Genomic DNA, 22117 nt, shown 5'->3' with positions numbered 1-22117 from the left:
AGATACAATCCTGTGATGGATGTCAGTGGTCGCCAATGGGAGTTCATACCAACTTTAGATTTTCATTGTCACTTCGAATGGGCACTTTTACATTTTCATGGGTTTTATTCCCCCAATTGCTCTCAATTTAGAATAAGTTATTGATAATGTGCCTAAGACTTAGACTGACTTGTGGATAAATGAGTGAAAGTGAAAGCAAGTGTTTCTTTCATTCGCTGACCGTAATGATGCTATATAAATATCATGAATGAATGTAAAACAAACTGAAATTCATTGATAGTTCCGAGCACGAGACTACACTTTATCTTCTAGAGCAGTTGGTGTCCCTAAGGCCTTGTCTACACTTGTGGCAGCGTGTGAGGTAGATGTAGCTACATGCCATAGTGAAAAAAAGGCTGCATCCCCACTGTGGTGTGTAGCTACACATGGCTGCGAAAGGCTTTGGCAGAGGGGAGGCAGCAGGGACAGGCTCTGGCAGCAAGGATGCTGCAGTGCTAAAAATAGCAGAGTAGAAGTGGGAGATGCTACTTGGGTATGCAGAGAGCTGTGTAGGGTACATACCCTAAGGTTCTGGCGTGTGTCTGCTCTACTTACTCGAAGCAGTGCCTCATTGTCTACACTGCTGTTTATACCCATACTAGTGGGGTATGTAGTATGTCTACACTACACACCACTACAAATGTAGCCATAGCCTATGTGACACATGATTTTTGGATGCTACCGGCCTGGGCTAGATTCAAACCAGGCTATTGGTGGAAAACTCTATGCCCTAGAGTCATTCAGTTCCCTCTTCTTTTTTAACTTTTAAATATACTTTTGTTAAAGTGTTTTGTTTTTTCCTTTTGTAGGGTCTCTGAAATATGGAGTTGACCCCAGTTCGGTTTTGTCCCCCTCCTATTCCCTCCCAATAGATCTAGCTGCATCATGGCAGCCAGACTGGTGCAACGCTGTTGTCGGCGGCTCTTTGGTGGCTCCACCTTCGCACCCGTGGCAATTCCAGCTTCTCTGTTAGCACCAGCATCCAAGACAGTGATAGCAAGAGCTCTACCTCAGGCAGCTCTCGCTTCATTACATACTTCAACCCTCTCCAGGCAAACAGACAAACTCTCAGTCAAGGAGCAAGTGTATAGCGGATATCCAGAGCAGAGAGAGATTGATGAACTCATTGAAGCAGCTTCTAGCCCTGAAGTTCTCTTGCACGTTGCTGAACATCACTGTCTAAATGGGAACCAGGCCTCCACAGTAGTCATCCAACTCTCCCGACTTGTGGCAGAGAAAAAACTAGAAACGGAGAGCATCTTGCAGGACAGTCGCTTCCAGCAAGTGCTCAACGTTCTGAATAGCCAGGTATGTTCCCATGATGCTGTGGATGGGCGCTCTTGGAGGGAGGAGTGTGATTGGGAGAAGCAGCGTAGAAAGTGCCCTTTCCCTGGTGCTTTTAACCACACTTGATGAGACATAATTTCCCAAAGATCCCTAGCTGGTGGCGTGTGCAGAGCTGGCTGGTCACATGATGTTGGTTCTCCTAACTTCCAGCTGAGAGAGAGAGAGAGAGAGCACATGGAAGGGGGAGAGAGTGACCAACTGCTTTCAGAAAAGGCAGAATACATAGATTCATAGACTCTAGGACTGGAAGGGACCTCGCGAGATCATCGAGTCCAGTCCCCTGCCCTCATGGCAGGACCAAATACTGTCTAGACCATCCCTGATAGAAATTTATCTACAACTAAAAATGCGACATTACTTAGATATTCTATTTCTGTGTGTTCAAAGGCTGTAGTGGCTGTGGGCGCTATGTGCCCAGTGGTTGGGCACAGGCAGGAATTGGGGTGATAGCTGAGCAGACACTGCATTGCCTTCCCAATTTGCAGTCTCTGTTGAGATCCTACTGCTTCCTCCCGTATTGGTGACATGAGGCAATGGTGCTTCAGACAGCCCTGCTAAATTATTTTGTCTTCACAAGGGCTGTGGTGAACAGCAACACAAGGATTAATGGAGTTTGAATTGGACTGATCATTGCCAACAGCAGTGTTGTACCCACGTTAAGAACTTTAGTTTCCCCCTTTGGGCACTTCAATGAATCCACACTCGGCTCTCAACAGCCACGTGGAACCCTGGATTAGCCCAATGAAATCTCAGTAAAATGAGAGTAAAACAAGAGCTAAACGAGAGTAAGAGTGGGTTTCACATGTTACATTATGTTCTCCATTACCTATTCTTAAACTACAGCAGCCTTGTCAAATTCAGTACTGTCCTTGTCTGTGCTCAGTACTGGCCCAGCTGGCTGCCACAGCAACATCTGTAGTTCATGGGCCCCATGTCTCTGTTACTGGACCCTGGGGATAAAAGAAAGCTACAGACACCTGGTATAGATCAGTAGAAATACTGAAGCATCTCGCCTTAAGAGCATGGCTACACGGGAATGTTAAATTGGATTAGTTTGTTTACTATGAGTGCACCGATTTGGTGCACTTAGATCTGGAGAAGGGTAAAGAGTGGGGTGGCAAAATTTGCAGACGATACAAAACTACTCAAGATAGTTAAGTTCCAAGCAGATTGTGAAGAGCTACGAAAGGATCTCACAAAACTGGGTGACTGGGCAACAAAATGACAGATGAAATTCAATGTTGATAAATGCAAAGTAATGCACATTGGAAAACATAATCCCAACTATACATATACAATGATAGGGTCTAAATTCGGTGTTACTACTCAAGAAAGAGATCTTGGAGTCATTCTGGATAGTTCTCTGAAAACATCCACTCAATGTGCAGTGGCAGTCAAAAAAGTGAAGAGGAATCATTAAGAAAGGGGTAGATAATAAGACAGAAAATACCATATTGCCTCTATATAAATCCATGGTACATCCCATCCTGTATACTGCATGCAGATGTGGTTGCCCCATCTCAAAAAAGATATATTGGAATTGGGAAAGGTTCAGAAAGGGACAACAAAAATGATTAGGGTTATGGAATTGCTACCATATGAGGAGAGATTAATAAGACTGGGACTTTTCAGCTTGGAAAAGAGATGACTACGGGGAGATAACAGAGGTCTATAAAATCACGACTGGTGCAGAGAAAGTAAATCAGGAAGTGTTGTTTTCTCTCTTAACACAGGAACTCAGGGTCACCAAATCAAATTAATAGGCAGCAGGTTTAAAACAAACAAAAGGAAGTATTTTTTCACCAGATGCACAGTCAACCTGTAGAACTCCTTGTTGTGAAGGCCAAGACCATAACGGTTAAAAAAAGAACTAGATAAGTTCATGGAGGTTTGGTCCGTCGATGACTATTAGTGAGGATGGGTAGGGATGGTGTCCTGAGCATCTGTTTGCCAGAAACTGGGAATGGACGACAGGGATGGATCACCTGATGATGACCTATTCTGTTCATTTTTTCTGGGGCACCTGGCACTGGCCACTATCAGAAGACAGGGTACTGGGCTAGATGGACCTTTGTCCTGACCTAGTATGGCCATTTTTATGTAAATTAACTGAGTGGCATTCACACAACTTTGTTATGCCACACAGCTCTATGCTGCCCACTACTGGTATAAAGAAGCGCCACACCTAGCTGCATGCCAGCATTTAAATGAGGATCTGGTCGAGGTGACCATGGAGCAATGGAAGGCGTGCAGGCAGATCCACAGGCAGGCTAATCCAGGTGTGAAGCAGTGTACTGTGGCAGGCAGTGGGAGGATTGCCTGAGGCGGAATAATTAAGAATTTGTCCACACGAACCTTAAAGCAAATACACTCACTGCAGTGAGGAGTTAACTTTTCTTCCAAAGAGGATTAATTGCTGCCACCTATGATGCAAAATAACTTGATTAAAAAAAAAAGTTGTATGTGGGCACAAGACACACTAATGCAAACAAACTAAACTTAAGCTGATGTAAGACCCCATGTAGACAAGCCCTGAGCTATCAAAAGACAGGCAGGATTGGACCAGGCCAGCAGTTGGGCAGAAGTCTCTCAGTGGAATTTGGTATCAAGGTGCTGCAAGAAATGATGTTGGTGATTTGTATTGAAAGACTGAATGGGGCACGAGACTGAGAGTGGGAATGCTGAGATTCTGTTCCTGGCTTGCCAATGACCTGTGTGATCTTTGGTAGCTCGTGATCTGTTTCTTCAGCTGTCTAATGGATGATGCGTGTTTACAGAACCTTTGCAAATCGCTCTGAGATCTCTAAGAATTACTATTCTACAGTTGTGATCATTACCCTGAGTCATTGAGTCAGTGTCAAAGGGTGGCTCTGAGAGGCTGCTGTGCTACTAAAAAATGCCAAGTTTCTGACAAGTTGTAAGACTGAAGTCTTGATTATTACAATGTCTATGGTACCATTTGCCAGAGCACTGGTAGAGCACCCTGGTCAAATTCTATCTGAGTCAGTACATTCTACTTCCCTTGATTCCGCTTCAAGCTGAGAAGTGATTTTTCCCTTTCCTTAAACTGTTTTGTACTGTTGATAAATAGCTGTCATGTTCCACCCCAGAGGTGGCTGCAATTTGGTGATATTTCCTTTGTTTTCCACGGAACCCGTGGGGATTCTTCAGCATGGAAGGTGCTTTAGAATCTAGAGTATCATCCGTGGAACTTTGGACTTCTGATTTATTTTTTTCCAGCTGCCTATTGGCAGTTCCAGTGAGAAAAGCTAATTTGACCCGATGGCCCAGCAGTGATAGCCCTACGCTGCCCTGTAGGTGAGCTAGGTCAGTGGAACTTGCACATATTGTCAAGATCTGGAAGCATAAAAATGATGGCCTTTCAGCCGCTTCATCATCAGTTTCTCCTTGGAGAAGAACTGCAAGTGCCCTGTGCCTTTGGAATCATGAGGTGGTTGTGGAATGTACACGAGCGGGGGAGTTTGGTCTGAACATAGAGGAAAAAGAGGGAGAAATGTTGACTGACACTAAAGGCGATGAAAGCTCAGCCCTGGGAAAACTAGAGCGCCACTGCTCTGTCTCCAGACCAGGGCTGGACATAGCAGCTGCTCCTGCTGCTGGGAAACGCACAGGCTGTGGCTGAAGTTAAAGGGGCAGTGAATGTGGAGTGTAGACCCGAGAGCACTAAAACCACTCTTTGGGGGGGTGCCTTCCTCCGGAGCATCTGGCATTTGCCAATGCTGGATGATTGATCCCATCTGATAAATCCTCTAGTGTCTCACTCCACTTCTCGCTCTGTTACAGCCTCCTTTGTACCTAACAACATTCCCATATTTCCTCTTTGCTGCCTAGCTTTCCCGGGTCTGGAATAGCTCTTTGTTGCCCCTCTTGAAGAGCCTCCACCTTCTGGGGCTGGAGAGGCATAAGAGGGAGCTGAGATCGGTGAAGCAGGAGATGCGCTGGCGGTTGAGACGTTTGAACTTCAGGCAGATTGCTTCCCTGGCAGAGTACATGGCAGCCAGCGAGCAGGCGGAGGATCAGAATGAGCTGCTGAGTGACGTGGTGAAGCACCTGGAGCTGCGCTGGACGGAGATTGGGGACACGAGAGCTGTGGTGACACTGATGGTGAAGGTCGGGCACCTCTCGCAAACCCTGATGGACCGGCTGGAGGACAAGGTATAGGCAGCAGCTCAGACATGCTTGAGTCTCCTGCAGGGTGGATGGATTTAAATAAATCCTTTTAAATCTCCAATTTTCATCATGATTTAAATCAGCAAGCAGGAAGCCTTGATTTAAATCAGTAATTTTAATTGTGCTTTCCATTTGTACTTTCTAGTTATTTTCATTGGCTAGTAGTCATTGAAACATGTTGATTTGCAACTAAATACGACCTCTACACCAGATTTGGTGCTTCTTTTTGTTAACCAGGAGGATAAACTGTATCTATACACAGATATTGAACCAGATACAGCTTAACTTACATGTACTTAGATTCTTAATTTTTACATTTATTACATGAGAGTGATGAATGATGCATTTCTCACTTCCTAGATGATTAATTTTTTACTTGCAGTTTGTGTCAAGCTGTATTTGGATGGAAAGTCAAATTTAATTGCAAATGCACAAAAACAGAACTTTACATGTTTTATTTAAATTAACTACCTTAAATGCGCTGGATACATAAGGAAAAAGTTTAGCAAAATTAAGGCTGTCAAGTGATTAAAAAATCTACTCACAAATAAGCGCTCATAGGCATTTATACAGCAAGTCAGGCATCCGTGGCAGCATGTTCACTCAGGGGCCTCATAGGTCTTTTCTGATGTGGAAAGTTTTCTCACCACCATCCCCATAATGATTTCTTTTTAAAGCAGTGATCCTGAATATGACAAGCCAAAAGACCCACTGATCTGGTCTGAGGTTAAGGAGAGAACTGTTGTGGGTTACTGTACTGAAATGGCTCCATAGTGAGACTCTGTAGAGAGCCTGCCTCACCCCCAGGACCAGGCTCCACTGAGATCTGAGCACAGTTGCAGAATCTGCTCATTGTGGTGGCAGACTGCCTTGAAACTCCTCTTTAAGTCATGACAGATGGGGAGAAAAGGAATGTTCCCTTCCATTCCTCTCTCCTTCCAGTTCAGCCTGGTTCTGAATCAGATGGCTTGTGAATCCCAGCTCTGCAGGCCTGTGCCCGCAGATTAGCTCATTGCTCCAGTGCTTACTAGATGTCCTTCAGGCACGTGATCTGGGCTGGGGAAACGCTCCCCAGGTTGAAACCACCAATGAGGTCTCTAGGTGGTTGGTTGACCGCAGCTATGTCAAATTCAGTACTCCCCTTCTCCATGGTGGGTACTGGCCCAAAGAGCTGCCACAGAAACATCTGTAGTTCATGGGCCCCACGTCTCTCTTTTTCTGGACCCTGGGGATAAATATTTGCTACAGACACTGGTACATGCTAATAAAAATACCACAGTTTAGACTGGTTGGGTTGGGATCTCGCCATATAGCAAATTAAAGACACTGGGATAAGGTTAGTAATAAGTGAGATTCCAAGGGAAACACCAGGAAATGGAGTTAGTGATGCAGTAGGGGGAACTCTTTGCCCTGTGTCAGTACTCACTTTGCTGGTGCATTGGTTTAGATGCTCAGATCCCTTGGGACTGAGCCCAGCATCAGCTCTTAAAGTTAGAGTGCTGTTGTCTTTTGGATGAAATGTAAACAGATGCTCAGAGTTTAAAGCCGGAAGGAACCATTCAATCATCTAGTCTCCTCTCCTGCATAAGAAAGGTCTTTTAAAAAAAAAAAGGCTCCAGAGGCAATCCAAGTAACTACAGGCCCATAAACCTAACCTCAGTCCAAGCAAATTGGTTGAAACTGAATTAAAGAACAGAACTATCAGTCATGATTTGTTGATAGAAATAGATGAACTTGATTTGTTGGGAAGGAGTCAAAATGGCTCTTGTAAAGGGAAATCATGCCTCACCAATCTATTAGAATTGTTTGAGGGGGATCAACAAACAGGGACAAGGGTGATCCAGTGGAGATAGTGTACTTAGACTTTCAGAAAGCCTTTAACAAGGTCCCTCACAAAAGGCTCTTAAGCAAACTAAGTAGTCATGGAACAAGAGGGAAGGTCTTCTCAGTAACTGGTTAAAAGACAGAAAACAAAGGGTAGAAATAAATGGTCAGGCTCCCCCTGGGATTAGCCAAGATAGTCAGGGATGCAACCCCATGCCCTGGGTGTCCCTAAGCCTCTGACTGATGCTGGGACTGGGCAGCAGGGCAAATCATTAGATAATTGCCTTGTTCTGTTCATTCCCTCTGAAGCATCTGGCATTGGCCACTGTCGGAAGAGAGAGGATACAAGGCTAAATGAACCATTCCCAGTATGGCCGTTCTTAAATTTCACCCAGTTACTCCTGTACTGAGTCCATACTGGCCACTTGTGGTTGTGATAGGTCCCATAGTATTTTTTGCAATAGTAATCAGTGTAGCACTGATACCCTTACCACATTCAGTCAGTAGTAATTACATTCTGCCTCCTTTGTCTCCTCTCTGGATACAATGGCTTTCACATCATATCTCATACTGTTTATTACTGTGATCTGCTATGTTCTGCTCCAGAGGTGGCTCCATTTCAGTGCTGGACGATCTTTGAGAGGGGGTTTTGTAAAATACTTTGAAATCTGCCAGATATGTAAGTGATTAATCCTGTAAATAGCATTATTCCACCTTTACTCTCTATGCTTAATGTCTGTTGGCAGGCTTTGGAATTTGCCGAGCAATTCACTGCCGAGGACATTCGGAAAGTGGCGTTAGCTTTAGCGCTCCAGAACCGGCGCTCTGTCCCCCTGCTCCGGGCCATTTCCTACCATCTGGTTCAGAAGCACTTTATCCTCAGCACTAGCGTTCTGGTGGACTTGGCCTTTGCATATGGTAAGTGAGTCCAGCCGTCCCCTGAGCTGCTCAGTCAAGTATCCCACCAGCAGAGCCCAGTGCAGCACAGTCTTTGCTTTGAACTAGGACTTTAAAGCATCACTATCATGATGATTCGGTCCTGGCTGAGAATCCCAGGCTCATACATTCAAATACAAATAACTTTACCCAGTGAGTTGAAACCTCTCTTGACCCAGCTTTGGGCAGGTGACGGTTGAGTTATTTGGTACCTCTAATACACACCCGCAATGGAATTGATTTTGTCAGTTACAACATAGCCCTTACCAGCGCACTCAGCTTTTGCATTCTGTTCTATTTAGTTTCTTATCATGCTCATCACCCTCGTGTCAGAGCACCTTCCAATAGTGCATTAAGCGTCACCATCCACACCTACCACAGACTTCTAGCAACAAAGGCTTTCTTAGAAAACTAGTTAAACCCACACCATTTGAAAGAGGCCTCTGAGCACACAGTAGGGAGCCAGAAATTCTAATCGAAGCTTTGCAGTGGATTCCCTCTGTCACCAAAGGCAAGTCATTGAACCTATGTGCCTCAGTTTCCCCACCCGCAAAAGGTGTAAGTCCTACTATCTGCCTGTTTCAACAGGTCAGAAGTGCTATGGTTGTGAGATTGGCAACGACCTGGATTGCCCAGATGGAATTAGGCGTAAAGGGGTAATGTCACAAAATTATTTGACCTCTCCCCCTTGGAGTATTAGTTAAGGAATATTTGTTAAGTAATATTATTTTATCCAGTGGCTAATATACTACATAGTACAGTAGGTCTCTGCCTGTGCTCTTGGAGGTGGCGGGCCAATGTATTTCAGTCTTAACTTGCATATCTTTGTTTGCAAGATACAGAGTAGATCAGAGCTTTCTGATCCGTCACAATAATGGACCTATTCATAGCTTGCTTACATATAAACAACATTAATTTGAGCAGAAAGTAACACATCCATTGGTATAATAATGGGTGTCTTAGTTCTCTGGCCTCTCCTTGCTGGCTAATGGTTTCTGCAGACATTTTGCCTCTCGTCCTCTGCAGGACATCACAAACACTGCTTTCATGTTGGTAAAAGTCCAGACAAATGGGCAGTGTATCCTTCTACCAGGTAAAACTGTGACACAACCCCTTCTATAAACATGCTGATTCCAGCTGAGCAGTCCACTTCATTGTCTGACTTGCATGTGACCAACTGGCTGAACTAGGGCTACCTAGATGGAGTGGCCATACTCTAAAAAGCGACAGTAGAAATGGCATTCAGAGCATTCCCTGCTTCTCTCAGTGAGTCTGGACTAGATCATCTCGTCTGTAACAAACCATTGGAACAAACTATCAAGGGAAGTGGTGGAGTCTCCATCTCTTGATGTCTTCAGATCTACACCGAATGCATTTCTGGAAGATGCTTTAGTCCAACACAAGTTATTAGGCTCAGTAGAGGCGGAATGGGTTGAAATTCTCTGCCTGTGTTATACTGGAGGTCAGACTGGATGATTGATTAGTCCCTTCTGGCCTTAACATCTATGAGGAATTGAACAAATACGATACCTCTGTTGACTGCCTGCCCCAGAACTCCTGCAGTCTTAGAGTCTTACTGGGCTCTTGCTGGTTCGTGCATTGTCACAGAAATTCTGCCATTAGAATGTAGTTAGATAACGGTTCTGTTGGCGTGAGCCAGAAGAGAGTCCTGCTCACCCTCCCAGAGCTGCGGTGGTTCTGCAGAGATAACAGATGTGGCTTAGGTACGACCCAAACTCCTGGAGCAGATCAGTTCAGGAATTAGGTACCAGTTTGCCACCCTGACCATAATGTTGTACCAATTATATTAGACCAGTAAAAACCAGCAGGATCTTATTAAAGGGGACAAGACAAAGATGCCACATTTATTATGATAACAATTTGATTCATGAGCTTTTACAAAATGGAGTGAGTGTTTTAAAATGGGGTTTGAATTACAATGTGGAACAGAAGTTACAGTCTAGGCAAGTGTAGTGAATGGTGAACAGAAGTTACATTAATAAAGTGAACAATTGAAAACAATTTCATTTATCAGTTCTACATTGTCCCCCTTTTGAACCTTCAATCCAGGGGCATTGAATGGGTTACACTTTATGTAATTGTTTTAAGGCAGAACCAACATAACAGTTAGGATTACTAATAGGACAATGAGGGGATGAAAAATTATGTTTAGAACTGCTGACCAGGTGGGCTGCTTCTACAACACTTTGCCCCTTGATTTATGACCATTACAGTAGTTGTTGACATTGTAGGGCAAGGTGATCTGTTGCAAACAAACCAAATAATTATAACTAGGTGAATATAACTAAACCTATTACAATTGACTAAACACCAGATATAACCTATACATAAATGAAAACAATTATAGTTATAATAATTGGGAATACAATAAAACCATTACAATCATTGGGTACATTGACAAATAAAATGAGGACCAAGTTTGATGCAGCAATAGCCATCAAACAATAAAAGTTACTGAAGTCAGGACCTTTTTAAGCACACACAGCAAATAAGATTTTGTAGGAGGACCACAGTTGTCATGCAAAGTTAAGCTGATTTGGACTTAAACTAACATTTTGTTGCTAAAATGTTGCAGAATCCCCTATTTTTAACAGTTGTTTTCAAGGGGTTTCTGGGGACCTGAAAGATGGGGCCCTACAATTATGGGCCAAGGTTTTACAAGTTATGAGGGCCCAAGAACTACCCTTTAGGGCTTGGAGGAGTAGAACCAGAGTGCGTAGAGGAAAGTGTGGAATTAACAATATAAGCAAATGTAACTAACAATACAAATGTATCAATAACAAAAATTAACAACAAAATGAGTATTAGATAACCTAACAAAAAATAAACCTGATGCACTGGGGACCAAAGTTTTTTTTTTTGGACACAAGTGGTGATTGCTAAGTTGGATGAACTTGGGGGAAGTAAAGAGAGGAAAAGACATTTGTCTTGTCTAGTGTAGTATTTCTTTTTTCTTTTTTTTTCTGGACCCAATGCTAGCACAGGAAACCACTAGAGACAGACACAGAACATGCAACACAGAACACTGAACACAGACTTTGTTGCGACGCTATAACCATGGTATTTTATAACTCTTCGGCTGGTACCAGCTCTTCTAATGTTCTGGTTCAGAGCCTGAAAAATAGAAGCTTAGAAACAAATTAGCACAGTGCTCCCACATGGCAGACTCTGCTCAGTCTTTGCCACAGTGTGTTTGGTACTTGGGGCTGCACAAATGCTAATTAGGTGGTTCATTTCTTTGTGACTTTAGATTTTTTTTTTTTTCCATTTTAAAATTCCCAGCCACTTTGCCATGGCCTGGAGGTCTGAGGCAGAAGCAGGCACTGTTGTTACTGTTGCAATGGCATTTTGGCCCTGGGAGGAGGAATCTACCCAAATATCCCCCTTCCCACTCTCCAGAGGGGTCCCAAAAGTCTGCCCCTTCTGGGGTCTCAAATGTTCCTTTTTTTTTTCTTTTTTCTTTTAGTTGGAATAGTTTCTCTTTTAGAGAGATTTTTTTTCTTTTTACAGGCTGTTAGGTGGAGGTACCTGTCATTACAAGCCTCCCACAGCAGCCAGATCCCTGCAGCGTCTCTTTGTTGCATTTGGGGGTTTACATATGAGGATATATTGGGCCAAGCTATCCTCTAGATCCAAAATGGTGCAGATATCTGCAAGGGCTTGTTCAGTCTAAGGACTGTGCCCATATCTCTGCAGGATTTGTTTAGAAGACATTATCTCTTTAATAAAAGGTGAGGTAGAAGCTACTTTTGACTCCATTCCTTCCTCTGAGACTGTTTTTCCTTGCCATTTCTTAAGCATTTTTAATTTTGTTCAGCAAGCAGCACTGCTGGCCCCTGGGACCCTCTTGCTGCCCCTGATTTTTCTTTCTTTCTTTCTTTCTGCTACCTCTTCGGAGGCCAGCAGGTTTTGTTAACAATTTTATGTTTTCTGCTACCTACGCGGAGGCCAGCAGGTTTTGTTAACAATTTTAGGAGCTCTTTATTTTCCTGCTATCCACACGGGGGCCAGCAGGTTTTGGTTAACCAAGAATAGAACTGTGCTCTGTAGAGCTGGTTGTGTGCACACAGATTGGTTTACAATAAGTGAGGAAAAAATACCAATAATCCCCCTTTCGCTATTCTCCACCAAAATGTTGTACCAATTATATTAGACCAGTAAAAACCAGCAGGATCTTATTAAAGGGGACAAGACAAAGATGCCACATTTATTATGATAACAATATGATTCATGAGCTTTTACAGAATGGAGTGAGTGTTTTAAAATGGGGTTTGAATTACAATATGGAACAGAAGTTACAGTATAGGCAAGTGTAGTGAATGGTGAACAGAAGTTACATTAATAAAGTGAACAATTGAAAACAATTTCATTTATCAGTTCTACAATAACTGAACTTAAGTTTTTTTCCAAACTTTATAACTTGGCAGGATTCAGTGGTTCAGTATCACTTTGATGGACTTTCACAGGTTTTTCTTCTCCCCTCTCTGTCTTCTGGAGAGCTCTCCTGGCCCATCTGACACTGTTTCACCTCCCTTGCTATTGTCTGTTTCTGGGGATTTTTGCCCACAACACTCCTCACCTATGGTGATGGTTCTTTAGCTCCCTGTTTTCTGTAGTATCCATCACCCAAAGTCCTGATTTTGTTTTCGGATGTGGCTTAGTATTAACTTCAAGCTTCCTGCCAATTTATTCCTCAGCCAAGGAATTCCTTGTGTGTTGAAGAAAGCTGTTTGGATTTAATGAAGAATTTAAAATGAGTACCGTCCCTTGGTGCAGAGCTGTAGGGACACGCACCCACTGGCATGGGAATATCTGGAGCTCTGCATTCTGAAATGGTGCACGTGGGTTTGTTTATGTGATTAGGAAGGCAAATAAATGAACATGCTAGCACTTTGATCTCAAATTTCCATCTTGCAGATACTTGAAATACATTGATAACAACCTTGGGGAAACAGAATATGGTCTCCATTAAGCAGTTGATGCAACTGAGGCCCCAAAAGGTTAAGTGACATGCCAGAGAGGAAATCGGAGAAAGCTGAGCTAGTAACTGCAAAGTTCCTGCTTCCTGGCCCTTGTCACCACACTTCTTGAAATAAATATATGGAGAGATACCTATCTCATAGAGCTGGAAGGGACCCTCTGAAAAGTCATTGACTCCAACCCCCTGCCTTCACTAGCAGGACCAAGTACTGATTTTTGTCCCAGATCCCTAAGTGGCCCCCTCAAGGATTGAGCTCACAGCCCTGGGTTTAGGAGGCCAGTGTTCAAACCACTGAGCTATCCCTCCCAACTATCCCTCTTCCCACTACTACTTTGATTTGATTACACCAACATCAGTGTAACAGTACTGCTTGATCCTTTCAAACACAAGGGCCCATGCGCCTATCTGAGGCTGTCTCTGACTCTCCCCTGGGAAGTTTCACCTGGTGGGCTGGCTCAGCATTCATGTGGTTATCATGAGTACTTCTAGGGGATTTATGCTGCCCCTGGGTATTTGTTAATGAGCCTACAGTCAGGCTAGCATCAGGTGTGAAGCACTCTGCAGCCTTGTCAAATGCAGTGCTCTCTTCCTCAGTGATGGGTATGGACCCAAATAGCTGTCACAGAAGTGCCTGTAATTCATGCCACGTCTGTCTAGAGATGGGGGATAAAAATCTTCTACAGACACCCAGCACAGGCCAGCATCATTAGTCCACATCCCTTCTCAGCACGGCCTGGTGATCAAGAGAGGCTGATGGGCTTGGGGCAGAGGCCTGGCCTGGTTCTCTAGTTGCAGCTAAGATCTGATTTAGAGATGGGGTGGGAACAGCATTCACACAGAGCCTCTTCCTTTCCAGGAATACGGCTTGATGCTTTTGCTCATTTTCCCCCTGTGCCTTACCCCCCCCCGACGTCCCGCTCCCCCCTTGCACTGCTCTCACTAGTGCTTTGGAGCTCCTGGCTGACTCCTCCTCAGCAGCTGCTGATTTCTTCTGCCTCTTTAAGGAAAGCTGAATTTCCACCAGACCCAGGTCTTCCAGAAGATGGCATCAGACCTGCACGCCCGAGTGCCCGAGATGGCTCATGGCGACGTGGGGCGCTGCATCAAGTCCTTCGCTTACCTCAAGTGGCTCAACCTGCCCCTCTTTGAGGCCTTCGCTCAGGTGAGGAGACTTGAGTGGGGAAGGAAAGGGGGAAACAGCCATTGTTGGGCCTCTCTGCCTCAGTTTCCCCAGCTGTAAGGTAAGGTAATGGTGCTGAGATGTATTTGTAAAGTCTAAGCACTATGGTACCAAGCTGATGCCTTGCTCAGTGGTAGCTCACGTCATTCTTTGACTTGCCTAAGTGCAAGACAGCAGGTGTCAGTAAAAATAGCTTAAATGTCTCTCCTATACTGGAGGTCACAGTGTGGGGCACATCAGAGCTGGCTCGCTGCAGATGGCTGCCTGGTGTGGCAGCAGCTATCGCTGAGGGGATCATTGGGGGGAGCCGCAAACTGCTTGGCAACTAACCCCAGCTCAGCCCCGACTAACCTGTCTGTGCCTCCATTTCCTCATCTGACAGCCGGGTTATTCTGCCTCTCTTGGTTTATGCTTACACCCCCGTATCTTTGTGCTCCTTCAGTATTAGCATCCAGTAGTGCTGAATGCTAATACAAAGCCCTTGACAGGTCGATAGGGGCCATTTGGCTTATTTCCGCCCTGCGTCAGCGGGGCAGCACTGTCCGAGGGTTGGATGTTGTAAGCGTCAGTGTCAGTGTTTGCTTTGGAGCTGTTCGGGTCTACACTTACCACCTTCCCTCTCTGCTTTCCAGTATACCCTGGACAATGCCGACAGATTCACCGTGCTGCAGCTGTGCAACGTCATCCTGTCTTTCGCCCGCCTGAACTTCCAGCCCAGCCGAAGCGAGAACTTCTATAACATGGTAACGTTTCTCGCCCCTCCCGTCCCCCAGCACACCCTCAGGCTACATCAGAACCGGGCCAGGTCTGCCAAGGCTGCAGCTCTCCTGAAGACATCTGAGATTGCAGACTTAGGGGTGTCCAGAAGCTCTCCAGCTCTGACTTCTGTAGGAAATAGGACAGCCATGCCATAGCCCTGCAGTCACACACCCATCTCCCAGAACACAGTCTGTTCAAACCCGAGGGGCACTGCAGGTTATCTTGAGTAAGTGCTCACGTTGGTTCAGTGAAGTCCTGGGATCTGAGCTCTTGTGAACAGGAAGCAGGGCATCCCAGCAGGGCCCCGGCACTTGCTCCGTCCTGCTGCGTATGTCAAAGTACCAGGTTCAGTGTTTTCAGTCAAGCATTGACTTGGAGGCCCCATGCTATGAATGATGTGATAGGGTAAAACAATTGTCAGGAAAGGGTTAAGGGCAAACCTGCCTGTCATAGGACTGGGCCAGGGATTTAAAGCAATGGTGTGTCTGTCTGGGGACTGAGAGAGGCAAGGAAAAAGCCCCCACCACCACAACCCCAAAAGTTTCTCCCTTCTGTTAAGTCGCCTGCTGAGACATGGCAGGCAGGTAGGCTGTAACCCTCTCCTGGCTACGTCATCCTGACACAAGTGGCTGGAAGGGAGAGTGGCTGTCCTCGCTGCCTGTACTGGTGACCAGTGTACGTAATAAACCAAGAGGCAATAGGCACATAATCACTTAATGCAATGGGACTATGACAGCCCTCCAGAAGTGCACATCTGGGTTGTGGGGACTGAAGCTTTTAGTGTCTTACTGCCCTCCCCTGCTAGTGAGAGGAAAGACCAGGCCCCGGTGCCTGTGCACTATGCCATGATTCGCCTGTTACACCTGCCTGTGCCCTTCAGAGTTGGGACAGTTGCACACCTCAAGCCAGGCAGCGGGGGCAGCACAGTGCTTGCAATTCATTTGCTAGGTAGGCATGGATGATCCTAGGAGCATTCTGAGCAAGAGCTAATCTAACCCTGAGCTAATCAAACTCTGCTCTCTGGCCAGTCTAACCCCAAGCTAATCAAACTCTGCTCTCTGGCCAGTCTAACCCAGCTGTCTGGCCAGTCTAACCCCGAGCTAATCAAACTCCGCTCTCTGGCCAATCTAACCCAGCTCCCAGGTGCACCATGAGAGCTGGTTACACGCAGGCAGAAGTATAGGTTTTGGGCCACATGTTCTCTACCTGTTCCCACAGAACAGGCAGGAGCTCAGCTACCTCATAGACCCATCACCTCTGCAGCAGACGGTCTGATATGTAGCTCCTCATCCCAGGGAGTGCAGCGCTGAGGTGACTGCTGGGTTTTGAACCGGAGGCTTCAGTGAGTCTTGGCATTTCTGATCTAATGCTTAGATCATTAAGCCACTCGGTAGCAAAGCTGCTGCCTCAACACAGCCCCTCCTGGATGGATGTGGCATTGCAGCACCTTCGCCTCAGTTTCCCCCACTGTCCTTTGGCCTGCTCTGGCCACAGGCTTAACTGTCTCTGTACCATCTGCTGAACTGTCAGATACCAAAGTGACCTCTTCCCTGGAGCCAAAGTGCAGGGATGGTCTGAGGTCCGTAGTTCCAGGATTCCTCCTCTGGTCTGTTCCGCTCCCCCACTCTCTTCCATATTTACTTACTAGCCTCTGGGGCCCCTGTTTGGTCTCCATGGGGCCACTCACCCTTACGGGGTTTCTCTCCAGGGCAAGGGGGAGGCACAGTGGCAGGGCAGTACCCGAGACAGCTTGCCCTGCCACCCCATGCCTGTTGTGTGCATTGATCGAGGGCCCTGGTCTGCAGGATTGTCACGGACACCAGAATTAGAAGGCCTCTCTAAAGAGACAGTTTAAGTCATAAACTACCAACTTTGGCTTATTAAAAAGACGTTAAGGTCTGTTATAACAAGGATGCTGACCACCAAAGGCAGGACAAGACATTTAACGGGCTTAATCTGCAACAAGGCAGATACTTTCTCGCTCTAAGGGTAGTTAAGCTCTGGACTACCTTCCAGGGGAGGTTGTGGAATCCCTGTCAGTGGAGATTTGGAGAACAGGCTGGATGAATGCCTGTCAGGGTGGTCTAGGTTTACTTGGTCCTGCCTCAGTGCAGAGGGCTGAACTAAATGACCTCTCAAGGTCCCTCCCAGCCCTTCATTTCTGGGAGTCTATGAAAGCCTCTGCCTGCAGAACCTCAGTATAATGGTAAGAGGCCCTGCTGCTTGCAGCGAACCCAGAGGGACATCCTGCCAGCACACACTGATCCAGGTGTTCTCAGGATATTGATGCTTGGCACCCCACTTCGGCCAGGGAGGGCACGCAAGGCTTCTCATCCCATTCGTTCCCTGGCGAAGGCCATGTTCTTCACGCGTGTGGCTTTGAAGCATCCCACAGCCCTCGATGCTGTTTGGCCCGCCGAAAACGGAGTGATCCGGTTGTAGTGAGTTTGTGGCCCTTCAGAGAGCAGCAAGCATACAATGAGTGGTGTGTGCTGCCTCTGTAGTAGCAACCCTACAATAACAAACCCTAGAGAGCATGTTTCATTTAGAGAGAGTCTTGCTGGGCAACCCACCCACATTTCTGAAGAACCAAAATGAGAAAAATCCCTTGACTGCAAACACCCTCTCTGCTGGGAGAAGCGTTTCTCTAGCTACGAGGTGTCTCACTAGCTGTGCTCAGGCCAAGCCACCCAGGTATCAGTCCAGTGGCCTCTGAATTCTTGGCAGAGCTAGGAAGACCCAGCCCAGGAAACCCATCTGACAGCTTGTGACTTTCCTTCCCCAGGTCCACGAGAAGCTTGGTGACCAACTGGGCAGCCTGGACCCGCACCTGCTGACAGACCTGGTGTGGTCACTGTGCGTGCTGCAGCAGGTGAAGACTCCCTACCTGCAAAGCGTGCTGGCTCCACCGTTTTATAGCCAGCTTCTAGGTAAATGTAGACGTGGCTTGGACGTGGGGTGTGCCTGCATCTGCCAGTGGGGATGGGGAGGAGCCTTTCAATACATAGGGAAACCTGAGAGTTTAAGGGATTGGGAATGGAAATACTGCACTTTTGTCCTCCAGATTGTCAGTTCCCATCTGGCCCAGGTGATGGTCATTGCCCATCCCATGAGGGGTGAGACGAGTATAGTCTCAGTTCCATTGCCAACAGATGTCATGTCAGAAATCCACCACCGGGTGGCCCCGTTGTAACAGGCTCAGCAGAGAGGCGAAGGATTGAATGAGGGATGGTATCTCAGTCTCCCCTCCCTGCAGACTGGGCCGTAGATGGGGAACAGGCCTCGCTGCTGCCTGGTCTAACCCCCAGGACAGTCCTAAAGTGGCTGAAAGAGAGTCCTGGCGATTCCACTTTGGGAAGCACATCAAAGCGCTGATGGCTTCTGCGCAGCAATAATTCAGCAGCCGGGCTGTGGCTAACCCAGCAGCATGAGCTCCTAATCTCTGCTGGGCATTTGCATTTGGGTTTGTGGGTGTGATGGGGAGCGGGGTGGAAGTGAGTGTGATGCTCATGAAAATGAAGTGCTAATAGCACTGGCTTGAGTGTGCCCTCCCCAGAGTGCTCTGCCAGGGGGCATCCCTGCTGATCCACAGCCCTGGGCTACTCCAGTCCTGGCCCCACATCATCTTTCTGGTGCAGTGTAGCTACCCTCCTTGCTGGCCCAGCCCTGGGCATGCTGGTGCTGTGTATTTCCTGATGTAGCTAACGCTTCACCAAGGCGTGGTTTGATGCCACCAGCCGTGGATTTTGGACTTGTCCTGGAAGCTGGAGTCTGAGCACAGCTCTGGAATGTGGAATGACTAGTTTGCTGCTCTGTCCTGCACTCAGCCACCCATTCCTGCTGAATCCTAAAGTCTGGGAAGGACATATGCAAACAGCAGCTGTCAGGTCCACCCAAGAACTCTGCAGCTTACCCTCCTCTGGCAACCATGTCAAATTCAGTGCTTGTCTTCTCCATGGTGGGTACTGGCCCAGCCAGCTGCCACAGCAACACCTGTAGTTCATGGGCCCCACGTCCCGCTCATTGGACCCTGGGGATAAAACCATGCTACAGACACCCAGCCTCTGAGGTTTGCAAAGCTGCTCTGGCGGGAGAGGGAATGAGCTTTGTTCTGCCGGCTCAGCAACGGGAAAGGCCCTGAGCCCCTCTCAGCATGAGTGCACCACAGAGGGGATTGGCAGCAGCCACTAGTTAGGACAGCCACTTCCAGAGTCTGCAACAGGGGGCGTCTGTCTAGCAGGGTGATGTCCTTTGAGTGGTGCTGCCCGGGGGGGAGGTTCCCATGTGGTGCTGGCTCTGCTGCTAGGGATGACGTGACACACTGGGCACGCTCCCTCTTGAAGTAACTATGGCCGGATACGCTTGGGTCTGTGTGCTCAGGTTGCTGTAGCACAGAGCTTCTCCTGCCGTGCAGACTCACGGTGCAGAGATAACGCTTGCGCCATACCAGGGCCACCAAATCACATCTGGGCACAGGGATCTTGCCCTGCACGCCTCAAGGACCCTGTGCCGGGCAGAGTGCGTGTCCCTTCCTCGTGCTCCTGGGGGTTCTCTCTCAAAGCCCGTCTCACGGGCTTGGTGCTACCAAAGCTGCAACTGCCCAGTTGCTGGTGATCAGGCGCTAGGTGCAGCAGCGGTAGGTGCCCCCCTGCAAGGTACTGAGCATTCGCTGCAGTTAGTGCGGGGGTGGAGGTTGTTCGGCACTCATTCTAGTCATTCTGGCAAGACATAGCGCTGGATGGGACCTACTGGGTCACTGAGTGCAGTCCCTGCTGTCACAGGCAAGCCCCAGCATATAACCCCACTCGTCACTGTGGGCCCTGCAGGATCGGGTTCCAAGTGGCAGATGTGGGGCTAGGACCCACCAGCCATGACTCCTGCTATGAAGTGGACCAAGTTGAACTTTTAGGAGATCTGAGTGGCTGAGCCCTCGGTCCAGGCCCCTCCCCTGGGCTGGGTCTCCATTGCTGCCCTTCTTACCCAACAGATGACCAGACGCCCAGAGGACAGAACTACAGGCTCAAACTGATGCATATCAACGCTGCCGCCAGGCTGGAGTGCCCAGGCTACCAGGGGCCCTTCCTTCCACCAGAGGCCCTGAGTGCCCCGGAGCCACCAGGGGACAGGAAGGCCACTCCGCTACAGAGCAGCCTGCAGGAGGTGCTGAACGAGGTGGCCAAAGACGAGGTTAACAGGCGGTTCAACGTACACACCGTTTATGGCTGGCAGCTCGGTGAGTGTGTGCTTGGGACCCGAGCCCAAGGCTGCAGTGACTTCACTGCTAATGAACTGGGCAGCCGCTGCGTTGTCCAGGGGGCACATGGCATGTAAACTCCTCTCCTGACATTCACTCACTGCGTGGCAGTCCTGATACAGCCCCCCCGTTAGGCCACTGATCCGTCACCTGCTAGTGCACCTCCCTCCCAACATGTGCATCAGTCTGTGGTGCCCCCTCGCCCTGCCAGTGCACCTCCCTCCAGACCCCCAGCACACTCTGCTATTCCAGTCCTGAGCAGAGACCGCTAATGGTGGTTTTGTGATGGGTACTAAGATGAGGCCCTCAGTGCATGTGACCTTTCTACCCCCTGGCTACAGGGGCGACAGGCTCTGTCCTGCCATGCTCCCCAGCTCCATGGCTCGGGATCACTGTTGGTTTGTTAACAGTGGGTGGAACACTGCGTCTCAGCCATGTGCCTGACTGTCTTGGGGAAGCGATAAGGCAGATGGAAAATTGTCTCCCCTCTGGGTCAGTCAGACCAGTCCCTACGTCCCAGCCCGTGTAGCTGCTTGGCAGGAAATGCCCCATCCTCCCGTACCACTGTGTGAACAGCAGCTGTCAGGTCCACCAAAGAACTTTCTCCTCTCCCTGCAGCCATGTCAAATTCAGTGCTTGTCTTCTCCGTGGTGGATACTGGCCCAGCCGATTGCCACAGCAACACCTGTAGTTCATGGACCCCACGTCCCTCTCATTGGACCCTGGGGATAAAACCATGGTACAGACACCTGCCGTGAGCTAGGAGAGGGGCTGCTAGGTGTGGTTGCAGCTCCCCACCGTCCACACAGAGCATAAAGCACAGTGGAATGGCCATGCTGCCAATGGCTAGCAAATCAAAGCCAGAATGCAGCTCTGTCCTGGGTAGGTTGGTAGCAGGGCAGGTGCTCGGTGACGGGCTGCACCCGTGGCTGGGAAGTTAGCGTCACCCTCTCACTGGTGAGCCAATGGGCCTAGGCAAGGCTTTGCACATTGTGCATCATCAGATCTCCCTGGGGAGGTCACTAGTGGGGTCCCTCAAGGATCGGTTTTGGGACCGATCTTATTTAACCTTTTTATTACTGACCTTGGCACAAAGAGCGGGAATGTGCTAATAAAGTTTGCGGATGACACAAAGCTGGGGGGTATTGCTAACACGGAGAAGGACAGGGATACTATTCAGGAAGATCTGAACCACCTTGTAAACTGGAGTGATAGAAATAGGATGAAATACAATAGTGAAAAGTGCAAGGTCATGCACTTAGGAATTAATAATAAGAATTTTGGATATACGTTGGGGGCGCATCAGTTGGAAGCGACGGAGGAGGAGAAGGACCTTGGGGTGCTGGTTGATAGCAGGATGACTATGAGTCGCCAATGTGATACGGCTGTTAAAAAAGCAAATGCGATTTTGGGGTGCATCAGGCGGAGTATTTCCTGCAAGGATAAGGAGGTGTTAGTACCGTTATATAAGGCGCTGGTGAGACCCCATCTGGAATACTGTGTGCAGTTCTGGTGTCCCATGTTCAAGAAGGATGAATTCAAACTGGAACAGGTTCAGAGACGGGCTACAAGGATGATCCGAGGA

The 22117-nt window shown here is 47.7% G+C and overlaps 1 protein-coding gene and 5 non-coding genes across 9 annotated transcripts in view; all 6 read left to right on the top strand.

The window, feature by feature from the left end:
* TBRG4 (transforming growth factor beta regulator 4) overlaps nt 1-22117 on the top strand; it is a 30396-nt gene that overhangs the window by 994 nt on the left and 7285 nt on the right. For 3 of the 4 annotated variants that reach the window (XM_050942591.1, XM_050942592.1, XM_050942590.1), the window contains exons 2-8: nt 849-1347; nt 5239-5562; nt 8148-8319; nt 14344-14501; nt 15152-15262; nt 18064-18208; nt 20266-20511. In XM_050942591.1, the coding sequence (XP_050798548.1) occupies nt 925-1347; nt 5239-5562; nt 8148-8319; nt 14344-14501; nt 15152-15262; nt 18064-18208; nt 20266-20511 (1579 nt within the window). In that variant the 5' untranslated portion in view covers nt 849-924. Of the gene's footprint in view, nt 1-848; nt 1348-5238; nt 5563-8147; nt 8320-14343; nt 14502-15151; nt 15263-18063; nt 18209-20265; nt 20512-22117 lie in introns of those variants that run through there. The other variant, XM_050942593.1, reaches the window with a different exon arrangement.
* On the top strand, nt 2228-2365 carry LOC127046066 (small nucleolar RNA SNORA5). The gene has a single exon (XR_007772929.1). It is a non-coding gene; the product is annotated as a small nucleolar RNA SNORA5 (small nucleolar RNA).
* On the top strand, nt 6692-6831 carry LOC127046064 (small nucleolar RNA SNORA5). The gene has a single exon (XR_007772926.1). It is a non-coding gene; the product is annotated as a small nucleolar RNA SNORA5 (small nucleolar RNA).
* LOC127046070 (small nucleolar RNA SNORA5) lies at nt 13899-14028 on the top strand. The gene has a single exon (XR_007772933.1). It is a non-coding gene; the product is annotated as a small nucleolar RNA SNORA5 (small nucleolar RNA).
* LOC127046067 (small nucleolar RNA SNORA5) lies at nt 19200-19337 on the top strand. The gene has a single exon (XR_007772930.1). It is a non-coding gene; the product is annotated as a small nucleolar RNA SNORA5 (small nucleolar RNA).
* On the top strand, nt 21146-21283 carry LOC127046068 (small nucleolar RNA SNORA5). The gene has a single exon (XR_007772931.1). It is a non-coding gene; the product is annotated as a small nucleolar RNA SNORA5 (small nucleolar RNA).

The sequence above is a fragment of the Gopherus flavomarginatus genome, chromosome 2 (genome assembly GCF_025201925.1).
Source record: "Gopherus flavomarginatus isolate rGopFla2 chromosome 2, rGopFla2.mat.asm, whole genome shotgun sequence".
Lineage (NCBI taxonomy): Eukaryota > Metazoa > Chordata > Testudines > Testudinidae > Gopherus > Gopherus flavomarginatus.
This window is presented reverse-complemented; position numbering and strand designations above follow the sequence as displayed.